This window comes from Saccoglossus kowalevskii, chromosome 7 (genome assembly GCF_978046115.1).
Source record: "Saccoglossus kowalevskii chromosome 7, keSacKowa6.1, whole genome shotgun sequence".
Lineage (NCBI taxonomy): Eukaryota > Metazoa > Hemichordata > Enteropneusta > Harrimaniidae > Saccoglossus > Saccoglossus kowalevskii.
Window position 1 is genome coordinate 5,925,907 of NC_140647.1, and position 25,766 is coordinate 5,951,672.

Genomic DNA, 25,766 nt, shown 5'->3' on the forward strand with positions numbered 1-25,766 from the left:
CGTCTCGCTGGTATTCTAAACTTTCCAGCACTTTTATAATGCATCCGTCAAGATTGGTATGTGTCATGATATCAAAAACTGCTGTGGAAAGTTTCACGAATAGTACAGTTAAAATAAACTTTGCATAATTTATGGATGATCCTAGCAGCCAGCAACACCCGACCCTTTTCATGATAAAATTTATAGACCTCTGTGCGACTATTCATTTCATATTATAGTACCAGGATCTGGTAAAAAATCTTACCAGTGAATTGCAGTACCTGACAGTCGATCGTGCCTAACGGGGCTCCATACTTCCTGTCCCGGCGTTCACAATTTATTTACGCCTATTACATTTATACACGATATTTTTAATATTACGTACGATCGACAGTGGATGCACACTTCAACAATTTCTTTATTGTAGTTTGCTACAATTTATGGCAGAAGATTTCTGGGTCTTTTACCATATTGTTTCATTTTGTGCTATTGTTTCATTTTGTGCTATATGGTCACTGAACTACTGTAAAAGATGCATTAACATTTTTTTCGTCATTTACCATTTATTTTTACAGTTAAATCATATTTCAAAATTTTGGGTTTTAACTTTTCTGCTGAGCACTTTTAAAGTACCATACATTGAGTCAACTTGAAAAGGATGTCTGAATGTGCAGAATACAATTAAAACAGAACTGCATTGTCTTGGTTGCATCACTATTATAAATAAAATTTTGCATCTTGGTGGAGACTGCCAACTTTCTCAATATTTTAGGAAGAACTCTAACGCAGAGGTTATAACATTCGCAGCACGATTATCACCCTTAAATTAACATCACAAAATGGTACTGATTAAACTCGGCCTGCTATCAAGAGATGGTTCATAACTGTTTAATTATGAAAAGGTTCAAAACTGGACATCCTTAACTTTCTTTTTCCCACATGATTTGCACAAGACATCTTGCCAACTCTGAATAGTAACAGTGCATTGGTTGGTCTAGGCTAGTGTGGACTTGCAGCCATTCCGTAACTGGTTATTACAAGAATTGAAATTTTACAATACTAGGGCACAGTGGAAATGAATCTCAAACTGCATGTATTTTATTGAATTGAAACGCTGACATTCAGTGGTGGGAAAAAAAAGTTTATTTCCATTTCAATGTGCTCGATTCTCTCTGGTGTTACATGTAGTTAATCCATCTGTCCTTAAAATACAGAAAAGTTTACATTTTTAAAAACAATTTCATTTGCTATAAAGATAACACTGCTTTTTCTGTCCTGTCAATAACACCAACCCCCCCCCTTGTTTTGAGTTAACAGTGGGTACTGAACTTCTAAAGGGGACGCTTTAACACTATGTATCTCTGAGAACAGCTCCCCTTGTACTGATGCTATCACATGGCTGGTTTGGGTATTCCAAACTGGCAGTACAACTACTGATTTTAAATATTTTTTTTTTACAAGTGTTCCCTACAACTCCTTTTATTACAGCATCACAATCAATGTTCCACATCATCTTTGTTATGGGTAATAATGTGACATACATGTGAAAAAAAACACTACACAATGACTGTGACACTGAAAAACATGAAGCCAATAGATGACATACCCATAAATGTATGCAAATAATATTCACCATGACAGAATCTATGCAAACAGTTTTGCACTTAGTATTGCCAAAAACATTAGCGAAATTGAAAAAACATTAAGTTCAACACTATACAACTGAAATTTTGGTGAATTCTGGAAGACTTGAAAACAGTATTGACACAAGGTCACAGTGTTAGAGGTATGGAGAGGATACGCTCAACTAAGTCCTGACTGGATCAGCATGGACAATCACAGTGAATGATGGGTTCCAATAATTCAGGACACATCTTGGGGGGAGAGAAATGAAAATCTTTTAAAAATCAGTTGATTAGCCATTTATCGAGAAGCACAGAAAACTCACTACAAGAACGGAACTTTCCAAGGAGACATCATTATAGACAAACATGCAATCTTGAAAAAAAATTATATTCAGATAGACACCTCAAGACACTTAGCTTTATATCTAGCCAGGTTCTAGCCACCCGTCACAGCCAACCCCAATTTCTGTTAAACCAGATTTTTGAAGCTTAATGAAATAATTGTAGGGAACACTGCTATCCACCTCGTTTTCCAACTTTTTTTTGGGGGGGGAGCACCTCTCAATTTTCAAATGTAATAACTTAAAATGGTTACTCCTCATTGGTCTAGGAACGAGGATGGAATGTGGAAAGGTGGCAGTGATGCTACGTTGCTCCATGAGTTTGTGGCTGTACTTGAGTCTCTGACTGCTCTCTTATATGTTTCTCTATCTGTAAACAATCAAAAAAAGCCCCATTTATTACCTGATAACTAAGTATGAAAGTGCAGGAGATCATTCGTTTGATAATATTTGGCTGCCATATTATTACATAACACCAAATAATCGCACACAATTACTATTGTTTCAGTCATTCTTTGAACGATTATGTTTTACTAAATATTGCTACACTACAGCAAGTTATTATCAACATTGTCGGTAAATGTACAGCAATTGCTTCCAATGTTGTTGAAGTTGTTTTGCTACAATAAAGTTTGTTTTGATAAATTTGGACGCACCCAGACTTCAAGTCGCCATCATTGGACCCACAACGCATTTCAACTCGGACCTGATCAGACTGTCAGTCATGGCAGAATACTTATTCAAAGTAGAGTTTGTTTATTATCGGGATACAAGAATTATACCAATATATATATATATATCACAAGCTGAGTTTTATAGTGATGACTTTGATTACAACAGTTTTATCGACCGCCTCACTAGCGAGACACCATTTTTACAGCGAATGAACGCACTTTGCGTTCAAATTATGGACGAAGAAAATCAGAAATTGGATTTACCGACAAACAATCGATTCAAACAGTTGGTTATCGACAATCTTCGTTCAACTACACCAGGAGGCATAATAAAGGCAAAACTATTCATTCTGGGTGGTTCAACAACTATGATGAAACAGAATGAAAACCAACCGTGTGACCAACTGCCGGCTTATCTACTGAAGCCGGTAAAATATCAAAGCGGATAAAACTAGACTTTCACTTGGACACACACATGGTTGCTAGATCCTCTATGGACTCAGACAATTTTTTGCATATATTATACGCAGTAGATTTCGTCACACCAACCCTTTTCGCTATGTCAGCAAAAGATATTCCTTCTAAATACAGCTCAACTATCTTTTCGCAAATCGCAGGTGGAGTCGGGAATCCCTGTTTACTGCACTGTGAATGTCACAGTCAACGAGTGCGTGATTGGACAGTGGAGCAGCGACTTGAAGTCTGGGTGTGTCGCGAATGTATAAAAACAAACTTTATTGTAGCAAAACAACTTCAACAACATTGGAAGCAATTGCTGTACATTTACCGACAATGTTGATAATAACTTGCTGTAGTGTAGCAATATTTAGTAAAACATAATCGTTCAAAGAATGACTGAAACAATAGTAACAGCATAACTTTAATCTTGAACTACTGTTAGCTATGCCCTGTTTAAGTAAAAATGGTCAAACATTTTACCATAAAGACAAGACAAAATGTGAAGGTACTACTCCCTGTGATTCAGATATCATTTTAAATAATAACCAACAGGGTTGTAACTTTACCAATGTTTATTTTTCATCACTGAACTGTGTTCACAATAGTTGGCCCTCACATATGGTGGACGGGACCCATCCAAAAAGAATTATAATACAAGTCATCACTTGACATGACACGAGTATGTCCATATGCCTTATACTCACAATTTTCCTAACATGATTAAGGGTACCTTCCTTTCCTTTACAATTCTCCAGGCCATATGGAGGTGATATAGTGACTTCATCCATAACTATAATACTCTTGTCGTGCCACCGACATTTTAATCTGTGAATAGAATCAGTAAGAAACAAAATTCATTCCACATACTCCAATGGTCTGCTATCTATAAGGTGGGGTGCACACATTCGAATGGGAACATGGGCATGTTTGTTTCACTTACGTTTTATATAGAGTGTTAAATAATTTCTGTGCTTCGGGAGTAACGTCAACTCCTATTGAAAATACAGCATTTTTCTTGGCATCCACCTCATGGTTGCACCGAAAATTCAACTACAAAATAAATAATTTATTGAATATTATTAATTAAACTCTGATATCAACACTTATGTTATCAGAAAACAATGATGTCATCACATATCAGGATTGATGTCAGCCAAGTGGGCTGCATTATGGGAGTAATAGTACCACGGTTACCCAGGGTTCTCCCCAGAGCTTGTTAGCGCCAAGGTCCGGGGGGCTATACTTGTGAATCTCTGAGCTTCACTTGGAACCTCTGCACTATGTTTTCCGACCTTGGCGCTTGATTTCACATTTGATATGCCAATATCAGATGTGCAAAAGCTTTGTTTACCACACTGGTTAGCCCCAACCGTCACTCAAAATTAGTGACCAGTCCAACTATTGTCCGATTGTTATTATAATTACGTACCGACCGACACGCATCCTGCCAGTCGTGGATTATAATTTGTAAACAATAATAGACCTAGTCGCACGATACGTAGCGGCTAGTCAAATTTGTGAAATTAGCACCTCTTTGTTTGTAAGTAAATACTATCTGCGATAGACACAGTCTTTAGATCGAAAGCTAAAATTCTTTCAAAATCAATTCCACCTCGATATAACATGGTCAAAGCGGAGTTCACGATCAGTTTACGCTACTCAAAAACGTGTTTATTGCGCGAATTGGTAAAATACATTTGAACTGTTATCATCGCGAATCATGTAAAAACTCTTCTTTCAAGACTTCTTTTACCTTTTAAAAATTGCTAATCGCCTCTTTCAAAAACCATCATGCAGTTTTCAATCGATGCCAACACATCGTGCTATGACATGCTTAACTTCCGCAATGTAATTTTTATAATTACTACCATTCGGAAAACTTCGGATTCTACCGGCATTACCATGCAGCATTTTGATTGGTTAATGGCATTCTCGACCCATCGGGTCAAAGGACACATGCTAATGTTTCACAAACATCATGGCGGGTCTGTTTTTTTTTTTACCAAAGCAATTGAGTGATCAAAACTAATCGCTCCCAATAAAAATAAGTCGGATTTTACTTTAATTTCATATCAAAAAAAAAGAAGTAACATTTATTGAGGAATTATTGGTATAACCGGTGTATAACATCGCGAAGTAAGTTATGTCACGTTGTAACTTTGATGATCGTTTTGAAGTTTTATTTTTTCGCTGTATAGTTACTGTAAATGTAAACGTTTCAGAAGTTGATGGTACGAATAATAAATTACAACAATACGCCAATTAATTACATGGTCGATTTTTTGAAGGTGAATGTTTTTGTAGTAAATAAAATCATGAAATTCGTGAACATATTTCTGGCTTAACATTTTTAATGCGTTTTTTCAACGTTTTACATATAGACAATTAAATTGTGTTTGTTTTTAGTCTGCAGCATCTGTATTTCATGAATGTTTCAAACTCTTCTAAATTGTGAAACATAATGTGTTGATTCCATTAAAAAAAATATTTGCACTGTGACTGAGCTCATTAATATTCATAATTGTAAATGAGTTCTGTTAATTAATGAAGGAAAGGTATGTAAATAATATGCAAATTATTATTCAAATTGCATATTTTCTGGGGAGAACCCTGTAACCCCAGAGTCATTTAAATACTTAATGATATTGATTTCAGTTAATACACAACAAGAACAGTGCACATAGAGTACAAAGTCACTTGAACACTGTTTACCTAATTAATATAGATGGATACTCCCGCCCTCCGATCCAGGTGGGAACCTTCTCATTCATGGTCATCCCCAACATTCAGTATCTTAGCTTAATAATTTTTCTACGCATAATACTTTCAGTCATTTGTCATACATTACATTCTAGAGGTAATTTTGTTATTCTGACATCATTTCTGACTACCTGGTAGTTAGAATGTAGTTATAGTCTTTTTAGGGAAGTTCAAGTCATCTGAAGGTAATCTTCTACTCACAAAACATTTCAATTGCGACAGCATCCTAATGAAAAGCCAGTGACTCGCTATACAAAATGTATCTTAAAGGTCACTTCGAGATCTTGATTATTTTCAATGGATTAGAATAATATTTCTCCAATCAATCAAATTGCCAATACCAAGGTTGAATTTAACTGCCACATACTGTACATGGGTTTGTTTAAGAATGGAAAATACTAACACTCTCTTGACACTGAACTTTGGTTGCTTTTTTTTTTTTATGCACTTTTTTTTTTATGTAACCTTTTTTTCAGCAAAATATCAAGAATTTGAACTGTTTACGAACTTTCACTAGCAATCTGTGGTGGTCACTTATTGGAATATTATGTAAACTAATAGTGTATTTTACATACATGGGACTCACATAGGACACACAGGATCACCAATTAACTTTTTGGTATTTTAAACAGAAGCAATGCTCAAACAATAAGTCCACTTTTACTAAACTAAAATACTTGTCAGTTTGCATGTATATGTCTGTTATGAGTAAGAAAATTCAGACACGTGTTTATCATTAGAATGAACAACAAAGCTATGTCTGGATTTTATCATCAAGTTGTAGGTCTATCAATCACTCCAACTCATCATAAATCATGATTACTGGAAGTAGATATGACTAAGTAAAAGAATCATCAGCATTTTGGAGACCATGTTTGGTTTCACAGTTCTCTGCAAATCACTATTGTATTGCCATGTATTGGGGGGGGGGGCATACAAAACAAAAAAATGTTGTATATTCAAATACAAGATATTTAAATTTTCACAATCTTCTTGAAATTTTCTATTTTGTTTACATTGTGATTGGCATATCATTTATGATTCTATCCAAGTTATGTAGATGATTTCTGACTTCCAGATGACATATTTGTTTTAATATCTGCAGGACAGTACATAACACTTCTTACAAACATTTTATGGCATGGCAGGAGTCTCCAGGTAGGTATTCCAAATAAGATTTCATGCCCCTCCCCCAAAAAATTCAGTGACAACAGTAATTTTTTCTCAGCATGCATTACCAATAATTGGAATAGCCAATAAAATGTTGAGTGCCTACTAAAATATGTGTACTGTCATTATCACCACATGCAAACATTCTTGTCCCAGAATGCAATGATAAGCTACTTACCTTTTGTAAGTTTAGAGCAGGTGGAGGTGGTGGAGTTTCTGTGGGTTCTCGAATTAATTCAACATTAGTTGCTAAGAACAAATTAATTATACGTATGTCATAGTTGGTGGCTTTACCACTAGCAGCAGTTTCTGGATTTCAGTGGTCAAGGTTCCAACTTTATGTTTGTGTACATGTGTACTAAAACCGACAATATATCATGTTTTGCATATACACCAATGAAATGACTCTAGGAGTGATGATAATGATAAAAAAATAACATGTCATATCAAGTAATAATACCATGTATACTAGTAGCCTTTCATTAAATATTATTGTCGCAAGTTCAAAATCAAAATGCATTAATTAATGTTATTTTGTAATTATGGGAAATTTTCAATCAAAACAGTGTGCATGGCAGCCTGAAAGAAGGAGCCCCAAGTATTACATTGGCAGGTTATACAAGTCTCTTAGTACATGAAAGAACAGTCAGAAGTGAAAAATTGCAAGACAACTAATGCGAGATTTTAACCCACAACCATCAGTATGTAGAAACTGATATGCTCACCATTACAACCAACAGTTCAATGAGCTGATCCCCAGACTTGCCATGAACTACGATACTAGTATTTAACACGCAATATTTCAACAAGCCCAAATAGGAAACCAAACAGATTGAATATATGCAAATATATATATATATTGACATAGTTTTCCAACAAACCTAGCAGATAGCAAACCATTCACACTGCACGAATGGTAAGTGGGAACCCAGGATAGGAATATTGGAGACGCATCTGTCATGACATGAAAGGACAAGTCAGACAGCAGAGCACAAACTCTTCATGGAATCAACAGCAAACAGTATGAAATGCATTATTGCACAGTCCCTCTATCCCCGATCTGGAAACGACTAGTGTTCTTTTGTTTCGAACCACGGTGCGGGTAAACAAACCGTTCACACCCGGGCCGAGGGAGTCAGACAGATTACAATACCGTCAAAATATTCATTAAAATCGGAAAATTTACCATCATGCAAAGCGATACCTCATTGTATGACTTCACTTTGACTTCAAATTTGGGCAACCACAACGTAAACAAACATGTAAACAAAATTATCACTATGAAATTTGAGTTTTTTAACGATGATGCACATCAAAACCAGCGTACCAACTCATAAACATCCAGTTCATACAATGTAAAGATTAATATCGGGAATTATATTCATCTTCTAGTTTTAATAGGGAAAAAACTTCGCGTACCAACATGCTGACATCGCTAAACAAATCTTGCCAGAATGGCGTCGTTCATGTTAACGTGAACGATCGAAAAACCTGTGATATTTTTGATTCTTGGGGGTTCATAACAGTTCAAGTCAACTAGACAACAACTAATGACTTTATTCTATGCAAAAGTATATAACAATGCTTCAATGCTTGTATATAAATGATTTTTTTAGCACAGAATTCAGTACATTGTCATTTCAAAACATTTCCATTTACGATCTAAAAAGCATCCATAAAAGTCGCTCAATTTAACATTAATAAAATGCGGTGTGACAAATAACAAATCACCCCACCAATTTTTAAGGATATGTTTCGTTCATAAAATGTCAAAATCAAAGACAAATATTGGTTTCGCGCCGAGAAGTATGGTAAATAAAATAGAGTTCATTTCAATCACCCTAAAATCAAAAACGACAAAAATCTGGGTAAAAGTATGAACATTTGTTGCAAAAATGTGTCGCTGCTGGTAAAATAGATGAATTGGAGAACTACTCGCCGGCTAAAATATGACCTTATACAGATATCCTGATTCTAAAATTATTTTAAAAAAAACAAATTCTGGAATAAAAAACTAAGTTGTAAAAAAATACATAACACTGACAATGTAAAAAATAGTGGCCGGCTGCGTACTGATCACGTGACAATGCTTTGCCCAACCCCGCAATGCGCCTTTGCCAGGGAAGGAGGCCAATTCACACCTAATACAATGACCGTTTCCAGACCGAGGACAGAGGGACTGTGATTATTGCAACACTTAGGTTTGGTTCAGTAGTATTTTAAACCATTTTATTATTCAATATACCAGGAGGAATTGACCAGAACAGGATGATCAGTAGGGCATTGGTGGCCATCTTGAATTTATGCAATTACTCATTTTCCCCACACTTTTTTGAAATTATATCGTGGCTCATTAAATGTTTTAACACTCCCATATTATTCAAAACAGCCTGGGTCCAATAAAAGAGTTACATGATTCAACACATAATTATTCTAATCATCACAATGATAGATCACAGATACATGAAATAATAGTTGTGTACAACAGATTGGCAATATGCAAATGAGTCAGTCATCTAACCATAACAGTAGTTTGAAATTGAGGGGCATGTTACCATGAAGTTTAGCTCAACGTACTCACCAAAGCATTAAAAGCATACAAAAAAATATTTAAGAAACTGTTTGGTAGCATTATTTATTTGTATGCAAATTAGCTGTGGCCATTACATCAACATTATAATTCTTTATGTTATTTACTTTCTTCCATCACAGACCGACAAACCAACACTTGCACTAGTTGTACAAATCTATCATGAAAACTATGTCACGTTGTATGTATGTAGTTCAACTGTGATTATGTTCTAGCAATAACCCAAGACTATTATACAATATAAAATAAAAAAAACCTTACCTACTGAGTAGTTGTTTAGCAAATTACCAGAAACACTATATTTATTATATTTGCCCTACAGTGTATGTAACAGAAAATTCATCAAAATACGACTCTGAAACTTGAGCCACAAAACCACATCTAGCATAATTGTAGCCAGATCACAGACAAACCAATAAGCAAATGTAGGTTAGTCCTCAGACCACTAAAAAAGTGTTCCGAGGTTAGCCATGTTCTACCGTGGTAACTGATAATTATAAGAACAATTGTTGTGATTTGTTAGAGCTATATTTCATTTTGTGAAATCCAGGTCAAGAGTGTTACAGCAATTCCAGGCACTGATTTGACGCTGAAGTAGTGCTAGATGTTGATAACTTACTACAATAGGTTACATACTTTGTTTTCAAATTTATACAAGTTGTAACTAGAAATATAAACATCGGCTGCAAATCAGAGGAATGATTGACAGATATTGCCCACAATGTTTTCTATTTTTGCTACAAAGTCAGGTACACCTAGACTTTGAGGCGCGTCTGTCTTTCATTCACTTTTGGTCGGTCATCATGTCGATTGCGTGTTTTCGTGGACTGTCATTTGCTGAGATTGGAGATCGAAATGGTGTTTCAAAGCAGACAGCTTGAACTTTATAATATCGTCAAACGGTTTGTCACCATCAAGAGTATCCTGCCAGGAAACTGACAACGTTATAGACTATGTCGAATATTATAAAACATTGCAACCGCACATTTACGGACGGGAAATTTGACAAAAACTACTTGTGTACGGCGGCAATCTTCCCCGGACGTGTGATCGTGTGTTGCCAGTGATAAGCTTTTTAAAGCGATTATTTGGTGGCACATCGAACTCTTGGTTCTCATCGTCGAGAACTAATAATCGAATAACACCCCTTCTATGTATTCAATTTCATTATTGATATAGAGAATGAAGTCTTCATAGGACATTTGTTGCAGGCGTGATACGTATATTTCCATAGTAGGAATAATGCACTTTGAACAATAATTCTGTCATGATCAGTTGGTCAGCTGGTTCTGTAAAATAACTTTGTTTACAGTGCCACCACTTTATGCGCCCCTCTCACTGAAATAACATGCGACGCAAATTGAAGTACGAAACTAAGCCAAATTGCAGACATGCTGTCTGCATTATTTGTAACAACTTCTGTAAATTTCAAAACAAAGTGTGTAACCTATTGTAGAAAGTTATCAACATCTAGCACTACTTCAGCGTCAAATTAGTGCCTGGAAATGCTGTAAAACATGTTACGAATTTGGGAAAAAATAAAAACTTAACAGAAAAACTAAAGAGAACGATCAAGTAACGGATCAAAATGCATAAATGATCAAACGTTCATAATCATTAAGTTGGCGAGTAAGTATTACCGGCAACACGCTAACTGAATGCTCAGCGTGCATTGCCGGTGACAAAAACACAACACAACATGACCAAGCCACAAGCATGGCGGACTAGAAAGAACTACTCGTGCAGTTTACGTCTGATTAGTTCACACTCAAGTCTTGGACTGAGCACTCATAGAACAGAACATACCTTTATAGGTCACTGGAATCAATAGCGTTAATGAACCAGGTGGAAATCGGCAACACGGACGTTCAATTTGCAAAACTGATTTCATTCAACAGAAACAAAAGGTGGCGAATCGTCCACAACAACCACTGCCAAAAAGCCGGTGGCGTTTTACGAGAAAATATGAAACCACGACATCGAAAAAAGGATACTTAATGCCAGCATTCTTGTTGGTACATCAAAAGCCATCACTTCTCCCTGAACTTTCAGTCCGTGGCACGTTTGGCAAGAGACTTGACTACCAACTTTGAAGTAAGATTCGGGGGAATCATTTGGAGCCGCCATCTTGATCAGCATCCTTACTCGATACCCACAATGCCAAAAATGAATCCAACTTCCGGTTTGAAATGCTTTCTGTATTCATTATAAATGAATGTATTCACCAAATATATTTACTATGAATAACTTTCTCTCCGTATTTCCATATAACAAAATAGCACACAAAAAAGACAAGTGTACAATATGCACTGCATTTTGAAATAAACAAGTCGGTCAAAGATTTTATTATTTGAAGAGCGCCCTCAAAATGTTTAAAAAAGAAGTAGAAATGCTCTAACGCCACAGCGGGCATCATAACCACGTCATAATAATCTGCTTGTTCGTAGTTGGTGTTCTAAAAATAACTAAGACAATTCTCCAAATAACCATGATAAAACACTAAGTGTTTAAATAAATGCTCCTCTTACTAGTATATTACCGCGAACTTTTCGAAATATACAGTCGCTTTGTACAAATGTGAGTAAACGTGAGCTATTGAAGGTACACACTTGAACTCGCAAATCCTTTATTTCTGGGTATTTACTAATAAATTCAAAAGTGTATCCTTCTTTTTAATTTGTGAATAACATTCTCGAAAATGTATTTAACAATTGGGCTGTTGAACCACAGACCCTCTAAAGTGAATGGGTCAAACCCCGGGGGAGGGGGTTCTTTCAAGCAGAGAGACTAGGAATGTGTTGCCCAATTATTTGTAACCCCCACTCCACTTCTTTCCATACCAATATTCTTAATAATTACAAACCGACTTATGGACTATCAAAACGTTCAGAGCATGCGCAGTGTCATATAGATGGGTCAGAGTTCAAAATACGTGATGACGCTAACAACGTTTATGAACAAACCATGGAGGTTAAACAAAATAGCGGAGCCACGAGCGAGATTATTCTCGAATAAAAGTGTTTATGTTTTTTTTTCATTTCGTTTTTTGCAGGATTTTTGGCAGTTTTCTCGAACATTTTATATTTTAAAAAGTGAACCAAAGTACTAGACCATAAACATGTAAATAATCGGTAACCACTTCGATACCAGTTGGTATGACAACGATATACCCACTTGAGCGTCACCTACCTATATAGCTATTTATTTGGAGCACTGTGGTTGTTCCATTTTTCGGACAGCAAGAACGTGCACTAGTTTACCATGCTTTTCTTGTTTCGTTCACACTCTAGTATTATCTTTAATAGTGACGAACATTGATGTATTTAAATATTACAAAGAAAAGATTTTTTCTCGGTTGCCTTATCTTGTAATGATATTCATCTCAATTTACAATTTACCTGATCACGTGACGTGATCATAGTTAAATCAATAATAACGTAATCTGTACAACCAAAGACTATAGTCTTCTCCATAGTCTTTGGTGAAATAGTGTATATAATTTGTATATACTCACAGAATGCATCATACCACAGAACATGTGTCCCTGTTTAACTTCATGTTGTGAGTTTTATCCTAATTCTAGACCACCCGAGATGTTGTGATTGCCAACTGATGAATTTCAACGCATTTCTCCATTTTTAATCAGAATTAAGGCAAGTCGTTACCTTCACCCGGAACCAATGGAACAGGTTGGCCTACCCGTTTTCGCATCAATTGAAAGTTGTTCAATAAAAAAAATTAGTTTTACAGCAATGAGAATTTACGACGAATATTCTTTTCTTTGGTGAATACAAACACGTGAAACTCGCGTAAATAGCGCCACCGTCGGCAAAAATTATGAATTTATTCATGAAGAGAGTAACAATTAGTTGTTCATATTACCACGGTTACTAAAAAAGTAACCGTGATGTTACTACATTTCTAATTTGTTTGACCTGTTTAGGCACTTTCGCCAGTTAAGTGTCGTATTCGGCCATCGTCACACCACAGCGAGGGGTGTTTTGTCTGAGCATCGGCTCCGTCAACTTGGTGTATGTTTTAGAGGCGCATCCAATCAGATCTTTGTATTTTATGGTGGTCAAGTACGCGCAATGTCTCCATAGAATCGATGAGGATTATGTATTTTATGAGTTCGCGAAACCGTGCTATTCGAGCGATGTTAGTATAGCATACTATAGACCAAAGGTGGTTTTATTTGCATATCGAAAGGCATTGTCCACGAACTGCGACCGTCCGAAAACTGACATAGTGACGAACACGTAAGGCACAAGCTGCGCAGTACGTGTTACTTTTTAAGGGAGTGGCAGGGCAACCACACCCACCAATTTTTTCAATACCATGGCTAGCTAGCAATTTCCATAGACCCTCTTTTTCTAAACTATTTCTAAAGCATGAAACATTAGGGATGACCATTAAATTAAAAGACCTGCAACATTCAGGCTCATTTTGTCTGTGTTACACAAATTAAACATAAGTGAATATGCCAAAAGACACAGCTTGTTGTTCGTTAATTAGGTTGACGTAAAACTAAGTAAAGCCAAATCAACAACTAGTATGTAACGTCGTATATCTGCACTGCGCCCTCTAAAGACAAATATTTGCTAACCTCTACAACTCAGGCTGTCCGAGTACTGTAAAATGACTAATTTGCACTGGGTTTAAATTTCACTGATTTATTGTTTCAGGCATATTTAGTGGGTTTTAAATTCACGGTTTTATCATTTGGATAATGTGTTCCATGCTCAATTTTACATATTCACTGGGTTTTAATTTAGCGCATTTTCCAGTCAGCGAAAAAAAGCCAAATTAAAACCCAGTGAATAATTAACCCCTTTACAGTATTTTATTACACGTGCAGGCGATAGCTTTGTACAATTGCGTAAAGCCTCTACATTGTTGTAAATCACGTTCACATCACGTCTCGCTGACCACGTGGTAATACGTCACATATTTTTGGGAACATGTCTCTTCTCAGCGGATCTGTGAACAATTCTACTCAAAATACACACTAAGCATTAAAAGCAATAACTTACCCGAGGTAATGTTGATTCGGTCACCACAAAAATAATTAAAAAATCACGTTATTTTGGAATAAAAAGATTTTCTTGTTTTATTTTGCAAGAATCATATTCATCATGTCAAGTGAAGGATAAGTATTGTTAAACTGTACGGCAATAAAACACCATTCAGTGCTTGTAACAAACAACATTACGTAGTTCATGCATATGGAACAGAAAGACATGTTCAATGCAAATACTTGGAGGAGGATTCTTTTTGCTCTCACTTTTCCCAGTAATTGTTGTTTTTCATTTTTATGTGAATGTAAAAAATAAATAAATAAAAGTATTTATCAGTGATATATGTGGTGATCCCCGTGTCCGTTTTCGTGGTTTTACCGCCATCTACAACCCGTGGCATTCGTCCTTACGTTTATATCTTGTTCGATCTTCCTCGCTGGGTTAAAGGTCAACTAAACCAGGTTAGATTCAACACTCTGTGATAAATGCGAATGCATTCCCATAGAAAGTGCACTCTTTGTGAAGTAACCCCGCCACATTCTTTCTTCGTTGTGAACGAGGACACAAAGACAAGTTTCATCAACCTTGTTTGTGGGTGTTCCTTTCAGGGGGGGCATTCACGGGACAACAAGAAGAAGGATAAAGGTCTCCCTCTATGCAAATTAATTCAGCCTTCTCGATTTAATAACATTGTTGCTGCCCACTACACATCCAGTATTTTCAAATGCCCTGCCACCTCGTTCCAAGCACGAATTTTAATCCCTTCTTTATCACATTCGTTGTATTGTCGAAGCTAATGAGATGTCACGTACTTACATCACAGTGACAATTTCATATTAACCGTTGCGTTGTCGAACATTGCCAGCTAATTTGTTGACAACACCCGAGTTGTCAACTCTGTTAGCAAGTCATGGATTGTGAATATGTTTTGTTGTCAATTAAAAAAATACGGAAAATCGATAAAAAAGAATGATTAGCTCCAATGCCTGAAGTATTGATCTATGTCTTACCGGGTGTGACCGAATTTGTTTGTTAGTTGGTTCACCCGCAAGCCGAAAACCTTAGGACGGAACGGCAGCAACGTCTTAAGCCGATTTTCTTAACGAATACTTCATTTGCAATACTGTTGACACGTAATACTAATCTACAAGTAAGTGCAATTATATATACACAATGTATATATATATATATATATATATATATATATATATATATATATATATATATATATATATATATATATATATAAATACATCTTGCAAGATTCATATTTCATGCATTTTACTTAGACAAGCACTCAATTTGTAATATATGTGATTTAAAACTTCCGCTGTTGCACTAAATGGACCTTTTTTTGTGCCAGCATTTCTATTTCTCATTGATGTATTTATGGGCCGCCAGTTATTTCGTTATTGTTTTATAATTGGCAACGCGCTCACAGTGACAGTTGTGGAATTAAAACATGCTATTATTTATTATGTTCGAGATAAACTGTACTTTATTATGAGTATCACGAGGAGAGGAAAGCCACACAAAGAATAATATGCTTTTAAAAATATTTGTATTACTTTATTTTGTATAAATTTCAATAAACTTGAACGACATTCTTAGAACATGTACGTTTACATATACTATACACACGCACATGGTTTGTCAGACAACATAACTTGAGTTTTCTTGAAAAGATACAATTGCGTGACGGAGAATACAGTCCCCTGCAACCGTACACGTAACATTTTGCGGAAACACATATTGTAGTCACAAACTACGGGCAAATATGGTCAAATTCAAGTTGATACTCAGAGACAGGGATTGCGTTAACTGCGTTCTGTTCCCCAAACCCCCAATATTAGGAAAGGGATCTTTATTTTAGTTAAATGGTTCCATTTTCAATAAAGTTACACGTAGTATACCCCTGCTCGGGGTAACGTTCTCTCACGTACAGAGTACATTGTATACAACACATCGTAATGCGGATGGTAAACAGAATGGTGACGTAATCTCATACAGTTATCCGAGGCGCAAATACGAAGTTTGTGTGTAACTGTTATCGAACGCTAACACCACCATGGCGGGAAATATAATACACTCATCGACAATAGTAATAACTTAAGCAGATTAACTGTGTTCAATTTTTCACATGATTCCAAATACATTGTTGAATGATGTTGTCGTTGTCATGGTAGTTTTCGGATTAGGCCAATCCGATGGTTGGAATGTTGGATGTAAAACTGACATTGACATTGATGTGTTATCACATCGCACACATATCGTCGACTATCGTGACAGGTTTCCTTCAAAATCTCAGGATGTCATGCTGTAAAATCACTCCTACCAAATCTGGTTCATATCCTGGTATCCGGAGCCCTGAAGCATATGGCGAAATTTCAGGCCAATACAAATCCTACCTTGCAACGCCACGTGCCACATATTTTAAAGAAAAAAAAACACGTGGCATCCATGATCAGTTGAATTAGTTAACTATTGATTCGAACAATATGTGGTAGTCCAATTGACCGAGTTTTTTTTTTTTTTTTTCTTCAGGTTTGCGAATTTGGATATACACATTCACTTCATAGTATTTCTAGAAATCAAGCACGGAGTGTTCCCGGTAACCATGTACACAAACATAATATGCGTTGCTTACTTTAAATAGAAAGTTACCATTTTGAAAGCTATTGGTAGAATATAACATCGTTTCTGTCATGGCCAAGACCCTGAGGTTACGATGGGAATTGGGTAGGTTCAATGAAACTCACGTGGCGGTGTGAATATAAGTCCGCAAACAATATAGACCGTGCGATTCCCGTTGCCAATGACAACAAACAGTACTGTACCAAGACACTGAATTATTGCAACATAATAATTTCAAACCCCATCTTAGTCATAGTTGTGAGTCTCTTTCGCATAGACCCAGAGTGGTAGCGGCTGAACGGTACGGCAGATGTTCTTTTGTTCGTGGTATTAGCGAAATCTGCGATCACGTTTTCGTATAATATCAGTTTCCAAACTGCATCGCAGCGGTTGAGTAGCCGGTCGTGTTAAAGTAACCATTTCCTGACAAAAAACAGGCTGTAAACAGAAAAGAAAAAAGAAAAGAAAGAAATTAGTGCATTCAACTTATATTTCAATTGATCGTAGTCGTGTCTTTTAAAATTTAATTTATTCATTTAGTTACATTGCCCTTAATACGTGCTGAATGTTACACTCCCAACCACACACGCAGACACACTCACACTCAGACATACGCAAGCACGTGGCGTGTTAAATATTAAACGTGTCGCTTTTACCATCTAATATACACAGGCAATCCTGTCAATGGTCGAAATTATCAAGAAATCGACCCCGCACTTGCAGCATCGAACGCATTAAACAACTCCGTCAGGGTACGCACTTCATGAAACCTGCGCACCAAAGGGTGTCGACATTTGTTCTCGCCATACTAGTTGTATACATTTGGTTCCCTGATAAGAGACCCTACCCAGCCAAATGTTTAATAGTCGTTGGTTAAAAAGGACATAGAAGCTCGTAAAAATAGCCGTTTACCGACGATTATAGCTTGACCGTATTACGCATTCGGATTGGGTTGAATAGGGCTAGGATTGAGTGAGAACAGAAAACAGCACAGGTGGCCCACTCAAATTGTAAGCAATAAATCGGACATGGTCCTCACGAAACCTTAGCAACGGCACACACGGTAATTCTGTTCGTTTCAAATGCGCCGTAGTCTGAATTCGTTATGACAGCTAGTACAGCAGCATATGGTCTATAAGTGGGTGTGAACACGCAGCTTTTATTATTAAATTCAAGTCCAAACACCAATGACGATATCACGATGACGTTATCTCCCCACCCCTTCCTCCTCACCAACCTTGGCATTTCTCCAACTCATTGCTATCTTTTGCATCGCCAACAAGTTTGTCTCCGAGTGTCACCAAAAAAAAAGCTGCGATTGTCACGTCTTATTACGCGGTCTCTAGTAACGTATCTTTGCGACATCTCGTTTCAACCATGGACGTAAACGTCACCTAATCGAACATATGAACCTTCGCCACCTAACCCATATTGAGCGCGGCCCAATATGTATTATCGCGCACTTTTGGGATACTTAAAACTTGCGTAAAATCAATTTATCGCATTTTGTTTTCTTCTCCTTCGTTCAACAAATGTAGCTCGATGATAGTTCACCCGTGAGAGATTCCTATTTTCCGTGGCGTTAACTTTTCGCACCTCTCACAAAGCCCGGACAATCCACCTATGTATTCATTCTCATATTCAGCTAATTTTAATTGGTGCAAAGAGAATAGTCTCCTTTTCACACTTGAGGCATTTGTTACTTATTTCAGCAAATCAAAACAAGTACGTAGCCTTGTAAACAAGTTTCTATTGTGAGCAGGTAATCTTATTCAGACGATCCAGCAAAACCAGCGCCTTTCGTTTGTTTGTTATGCTAAGGCCGCGCCATCAGCCGCAAGCCAAGAAATGGATTTACGACAGGGCTTTATCGCTCGTCACCCTAAGGATTTTTCACATTTTGTTTTTTCTTGTATTTCTGAAATCAATGTACATTTCTTTGCAAAGAAACGTTAGTGGAAGTGCTTAGGTCAAACTTAATAATATCGATACAATGAGCACGTCTGTTTAAAAAATAACTCCCTATATAAGTGTAACACTACATATTATTTTAATTATTCCGGGTTTTAATTTCATGCACAAATACTTCTGATTCGGGTTCAATCAAGACCAACCGACTGCTGGTTAATTGTCATGGAAACATAGTTCCACAGTTACTTATATATTTCCCCAAATTTTCCTTCGTGATTCCCTTTTAAAAACAGAGGTTTTCGGCAGGGTTTCAAACTTTTTTTTCATTCCAAACAAGACGCCCACATGTCTTCTCTGCTCTGTCAAATTACGACGTCCCTGATTTTGCCTATAAGTCAAAGTAAATTTAACTTATTCGTTTCGTGTGCCCGGTGTCTTAAATGTGGAAGCAAACTCACAAGCGGCATGTGGCAACTGGTGGCTCAAGTCTAATAAAAAAATATTTGTAAAAAAACACACACAAAAACATATAGTTTGTGCCGATTTTTCATGTATCGTATGGATCAAAAGAAGAGCAAACGCAATGGAAATTGTCAATTAAGTGCTTAGCTATGATTCAACGGAAATAGTCGATAATATTTTTTATGACTACACAGACGGCTGTGGGACAAGAGAAAACCCAGAGTGTTTACGATGTTTTTCCCCTCGTCATGAAATAAAAAAAAACATTGTATGTCTCAATGTCGTGTTACTAAGTGGCCTCGTTCCCGCCATTGGGAAGCTCGACAGTTTCTTGACGAAGGTGTTAAAAAGCGTCTTCTCGGTATACGTGATAATTGTCAGAGAGGCCGAATCTTTGGCTAAGTCATAAAATTAAATTTGACAAAGGGCTTTTCTGTGTATCGTTGGATCTTTTTGTTTTGCTACGTTTTTTCGCCTTCAATTTAATTAGACAGTTAGTTTGTTTATGATATGCAACTGCACTTAGTTTATTTCATAGGTTTAATATTTCTAATTACAATAAATCCTAAATGTGAATATTTTTTAGTATTTTACATTTCCGGTTTGACATCTGCTCACTCTGCCAGCTATGCATATATACTAGTTATATACTAGTATTTCAATGACAGACTGGTCATAATTTAAACTCTTTCGTGCATTTCTAAACATGGTTGGTAGCATGTTAAACATTGGGCGATAGGTCATTGTACATCACAGTTTTTATTTCAACAATCTTGAGGGGATTATTCGTCAATAATCTAGGCGCATTTTAAATTTGGCATGACCTCCGCAAAATACAAAAAAATTACAACTGGTTTGACAAGTTGTGATCATCATTATAAATTTACAATTATATAAAACATAGGCACACCGCAATTTAGAACAGTGTGTTGTTGTATAGGTGCAGGATTTTGGGGTCATTGATTGTCAGTACTTCTAAATCTCGAAATGCCATATTTAATTCGACCCAGCTGTTCGAGGTCAGGTTGGGACTGCGACTTGTCACATGAATTAACATGCCTGGGAGTTGATAAATATATTTCAATTTGGTCAATTTACAAGTACGCTATGTGTGGCGGCACTCATAGTGCTATTTTAATAACATTCACACAAAATGTAATTTTGCAAATTTTACGAGCAGAGAAGAAAACAAATCAATATATTTCCCTTGTGAACGCTGGGTGGTGATAGATAATACAGGGGTTCTATAACTAATATTTGTATAAAGTCACATCTGTAAACGACGATATGATGAAAATTATCATAAAACCCACCGGCTGTGTTTGTTTCCATGGTTTCAATAAAATGTATATTTACGTAGTACTCCGCGTAGAATGTAGAATGGTTCTTAAGAGCTGGTGACGGCGGGGTGCAAACGAGAATAACACTGCAGCACATTCAATTCTAATTTAAATTAGACTTCTTTTACAGAAATGAAGCACTGTGTAGATCAAATAGACGTATCCATGGGGTATTAATTGTTTAAATAATATTTACAGTAATTTATATTATATTTACTTGTTCAATTCAAACATATTTTGCTGTGACATTAGGCGAATACAGTCGAGAAACACTGTACTCACCCTCTTTCCGCGACGCCATTTTGCTGGCATGTCGGAACAGTTGACATATTGAGTGTAGCAGCACGTATAGTTTCGGGTTGAAATGAGAACACGTAATACTCATAAGTATAAGTATCCCCGGGACATTATTCAATTATTTTTTGTTTCAGATATGATGTGACGCTTCGTTCACGTTCGCCTACCTGTAATTTGGCGACAAACTATTAATAACGTACATTGATTTTCGATGTCAACATAATTTGCGGATACACAAATTATTGATATCCAGCACGTTGATGCATCTACTATGTCATAAAAAAAACTTTTTTGAAAATAATAACAATTTATAATTTATATTCAAGTGACTGGGAATTGTTGCATTTGTAAATTCGTTGAGTCGAACAGATTAAACTCAACGTCGAACAGTTGTTGAATGTTCACTAGAAAAAGTTCTGTGATAACATTCATATAACATGTTTCGATTGGCAGGACTTGATGTTTTGAACAGAAAGGAGTGACGTTGATATGTTTCTCATGGCTTTCTGTCTTAACTGGTTCGAAAACTGGGACAGATTCGTATCATGTGTGCTGTATCCCAGTATAGTGTATTTGTTTATTTGAACTGGACAGCAAACAGACATGCCAAACAGTGAAGATAGCACAGTTCTCAGACAACTAAAAGACACACGCAAATTCTACGTGTTGCGTTGTCCATTTCTTACCTCGACTATTGTCTTGTTGGGTGTATTGCAGGATAGGCGTCATACTAGCTGTATATTTCATGTTATGATTAACCGCAAAGTCTATATTGTTATTAACATTACTGTACTGAGTGTCCATTTCGAACGAAATCGGCGACATGTCCCACTGGCAAGACGACGGTTCTGACAGAAAACATATTTCAAAATTGTCTTCTTTTCCGTTGACAGTTTTAGCCACTTTGAGTTTTTCTTGTAAGTCTGCGGGCAACCTAGCTTGGTCTGCGTTATCATGTTCGTCGTCATTTTCAAAATCCATACTTCGAGGCGACTGAAATCGGAATCGATTTTCTTCGTCTTCGATCAAGACTGTCGTCAGGTGAGCGATCCATTTCGCCGCCAGTCGAAGAATATCTATCTTGGAGACTTCGTCGTGAGTGAAAACAGGGAGAATTTTGCGAAGTTCAACAAATGCCGTATTCACACCTTGTATGCGCCGCCGTTCGCGAGCATTCGCCGCCCTTCTTTGTCGACTGACTCCCGTCAGCGCTCTTTTTCGTCGTTTCGGCTTCCTGGGTCGCTTCGTTTTCTCCGTCAGCACCTGCTCGGTGCTCTCGGTGTCTGATTTCACATCAATGGTGTCAATTTCATCGGCGCTGTTCGTTTCTAGCCACTGAAAGGCCTCCAACACAGCGATTTCCTCATTACCTGCCAGCCCAGACATACTGGCACCACTGCTCTATTCATTGACAAATTCCACCCACTCGAGTATCCACGTTCGGGAAACCCCTCTTCACACGTCAACAAAACGGTGTCAGTTACCCCCACAAGTGTGAATTTACACCTTTGCCTGCTCCTGGTATCACCGATACCGACAAATACTGGAAATTCGAGACGAAATTCCTTCGAAGGTGGCGAATCGCTGTCGGCACGCTGGAAGGTAATTTATCTTACGCCGCAAACAGGGCGTGTGTGGTACTCGTACGTGTGTTGTGGTGACTTTCCGGTGTGGCCCTTATTCTATATGCATAGCACGATACCAAATGGACACTTTACTTTGGGTAGGCTTGGTCTTACTTTGAACACAGTCAACCCCGACATGCATCTATCACCAACCATTCGTGCAAAACAAGGTGTCAAAATGATTGACAACGGCAAATTAATTTCACAAAAAAGACTGTATCTTTGATCGTTCAGCGTGACACCTTGGGCTTTGTTTCCGACATGAATAATGGGTGTCATTCAGAGTTTCCTTTTGACCACTGGCCACTTATTTCAATTAAACACTACCCGGTCTCTCCTTACTTTTCACACACATTTTAAATACGAAAATTAAAAAAAAGAAGCCGTAGACATATTGTGGGGGTCGACCATAAACACGCACTAGGACTACACAAGTCGTGATGTCGAGTTAAAAAAAATTATAGGGTAGGTATTTGTCAACTTAAAGAAAATTGTTTGCCTTTTTACGAATTAAGAAAGTGTGTCTTTTCATTGTGGGGAAGTACTCGTAAATCTTTCAAGAAGGAAACCACCTGAATAGCTACAGATAGGTTCCCATAAACAATCAACAGCAAACTACAACTACTAGCGCAGTGACGTCACGGCTCTCTCCTAGGTGTTCCTTTCATGGTTAATGAGATTTGTTTCGAAGCCTCTTTTGTCGGAACATGCATTCCCAGACACCCCGGGCGAGTGTAGACGAGTTGCTGTTATTGTGCACTGTACAAAACGTTGGTGGAGACCTGAATGTGGTATGGTGGTAAAGTGTAGAGAGTTAGGGGGCTTGATTGATTTAATGCATAAAAGTCTCTAGACACACTGGCGCCGGCACTGACAGCTGTGCAATCGTTCATGCGTGGAGAAATGTTGGTTCCCCTTGATGCGCGCTCACACTCTCAAAGTGACAGAAGTTAAAGCAATTGCCGCAGGGAAAGAACTTTGAGAATTAATGACAGTGGGGTAACAGTAAACTCGTTTGGTGGCATGTCAATTAAAACGGCCTTACTATGAACGATGGTCTGAGTGAATCCACACTAGAAAAAAAAGCGACGATCGGAAATAGAAAAAAAGATCCCCCGCCCCAAAAAATCTGACACACGGTGAACTAAGACAAATTGCCAATGTTTTGCACTGGGTGCGAAATGAGGGCGTTTCATCACACCTACTTTTATGAAGGCCTGTGGTTTATTATCTCCACGCTTGGTAAATCTTGTTTACCGCGTCAAACATGTAAACGGGCCAAATCGTGTGGGTTACAATAAACATATATGACAGCGATGGCCAACACAGTTCGAAAGATCATAGCTTTGAACTTTATTAAAAGTATTATGCTTTTTTTAAATGAAAGAAAATGATGAGACTGGACATGCTTGGGCACCCGTCACATTCCGATGGATGGACGATTCCAGTAAACATCTTCAAAGTAGTTGGAAACTCAGGTGCATCACACACTAGAGGCGCTGGTTAGATTTAATGCTAGTTTGTCAAATCAGAAACTCATTCATCACTTAGTGTAATAAATGGTTAGGAAGAAAACAATGTGAGGTTGTCACACTGCTCTGAATTTACCCGATACTCAGTTCCACGGACATTGAATGAGGTTAAACAGGAAATTAGACTAGTGGGATCCTAAATGTAATGAATATGTATTATTCAATTTATAATGTCTCGTACCTTGTTTCATTGTTCAAACTTTATTGAGTCGAATTGTATCTTCACGACAGATGGGATGTACACTGCTAAACACAAGACGACTACTAAGATGTGCGCTTGTTTCTTTATCACAAACATCAAAATCATTAGATATTTATTTTTATTTTGCCGGACCCCGAACAACGCACCCCGCACCCATGGTGACAATAATACTGGTTGTGATCTATTCGATAAAATAATTTCACTTGATGTCAAAAATCACACTGGCACTCGAAACCTTGTCTTTCACCGACCGCGACCCGTGACATATACAGAATTGATAACACACTAATCTCCTGGTCGTCGCGCCTCGCATTTTGAGATTTGTGCGGATGATACAGAAGTCCAAAGCTTGGAATACTGGTTCAACTTTAAAATTGGTCCCTTCGGTCTTAAATAAAAATAAATAAAAAACTATCTTTTAAACTATTCTGAATAAAGAAATGATTTATTCTGTTCTCAGAAACATGAACATCTCCAAAAATGAATCAGGCGAATGCGTGTACATTCTTGGATAGAGGGGGATATTTTTTGTTGTAAACTCGAATCTTTTAGGACACGTGCCTGTGTATCCTGGTGACAGTGGCTTCTTCAAGCCATACCGTGACCCCTTGTAGAAATATTACATTGAGACACATCACATCATTTCCTCTACATGTAACACTGAAAGGAAGGACATGGATGAATGAGTCGGGGTGCTTAGTAGGCCGTGGCATTACTAGAGAAACAACAGACTTCATGCGGAAAAGAATTAAAGTACTGCTCGGCATCAACGTATGTCACTGGAGGGCGCCCTACACTAAAATCGATGAATTTAGTGCTCGTTAAACACGATTGATTACTATGCCACACTTTTCACTTGTAACCGCGCATGATAGCACATTAAGCCCCAAAAAATGTCGTTAAATGCCTAATTTTCAGCAAATTTTGTATTTGTATCGCGATGGCGATGTTTGAATCTCCGTGCAGTGACAGTTATGTTGCGCCACCAACGACTGTTTAACGATAATAATTAATTGGGTGAGTACTGTAATATGAAAGACAAAAAAAAGCAGAAGTTACATGCATATTGTTAAGTGCAACAACTGACATTAAACTCTCAGTATATTTCTTATAATTTGTTGGCTGCCATCTTGTTCCGTCGCAATGA

The 25,766-nt window shown here is 37.3% G+C and overlaps 2 protein-coding genes across 2 annotated transcripts; both read right to left on the reverse strand.

Annotated features, from left to right (window-relative positions):
• Positions 1 to 1,099: 1,099 nt before the first annotated feature.
• LOC100377488 (protein LSM12-like) lies at positions 1,100 to 11,844 on the reverse strand. Its single transcript, XM_002738819.4, has 5 exons — positions 11,593 to 11,844; positions 7,187 to 7,317; positions 4,019 to 4,128; positions 3,783 to 3,903; positions 1,100 to 2,315 (listed from the first exon to the last, which is right to left on the reverse strand). The coding sequence occupies exons 1-5, from the start codon at positions 11,735 to 11,737 to the stop codon at positions 2,250 to 2,252; spliced, it is 573 nt and encodes a 190-aa protein (XP_002738865.2). The 5' UTR covers positions 11,738 to 11,844; the 3' UTR covers positions 1,100 to 2,249.
• Positions 11,845 to 16,160: 4,316 nt separating this feature from the next.
• Positions 16,161 to 22,646, reverse strand: LOC100377639 (uncharacterized). The gene is made up of 2 exons (XM_002738820.4): positions 21,947 to 22,646; positions 16,161 to 17,688 (listed from the first exon to the last, which is right to left on the reverse strand). Exons 1-2 carry the CDS (start codon positions 22,644 to 22,646, stop codon positions 17,615 to 17,617), a joined length of 774 nt encoding a protein of 257 aa, XP_002738866.1. The 3' UTR covers positions 16,161 to 17,614.
• Between the last annotated feature and the right edge of the window lie 3,120 nt (positions 22,647 to 25,766).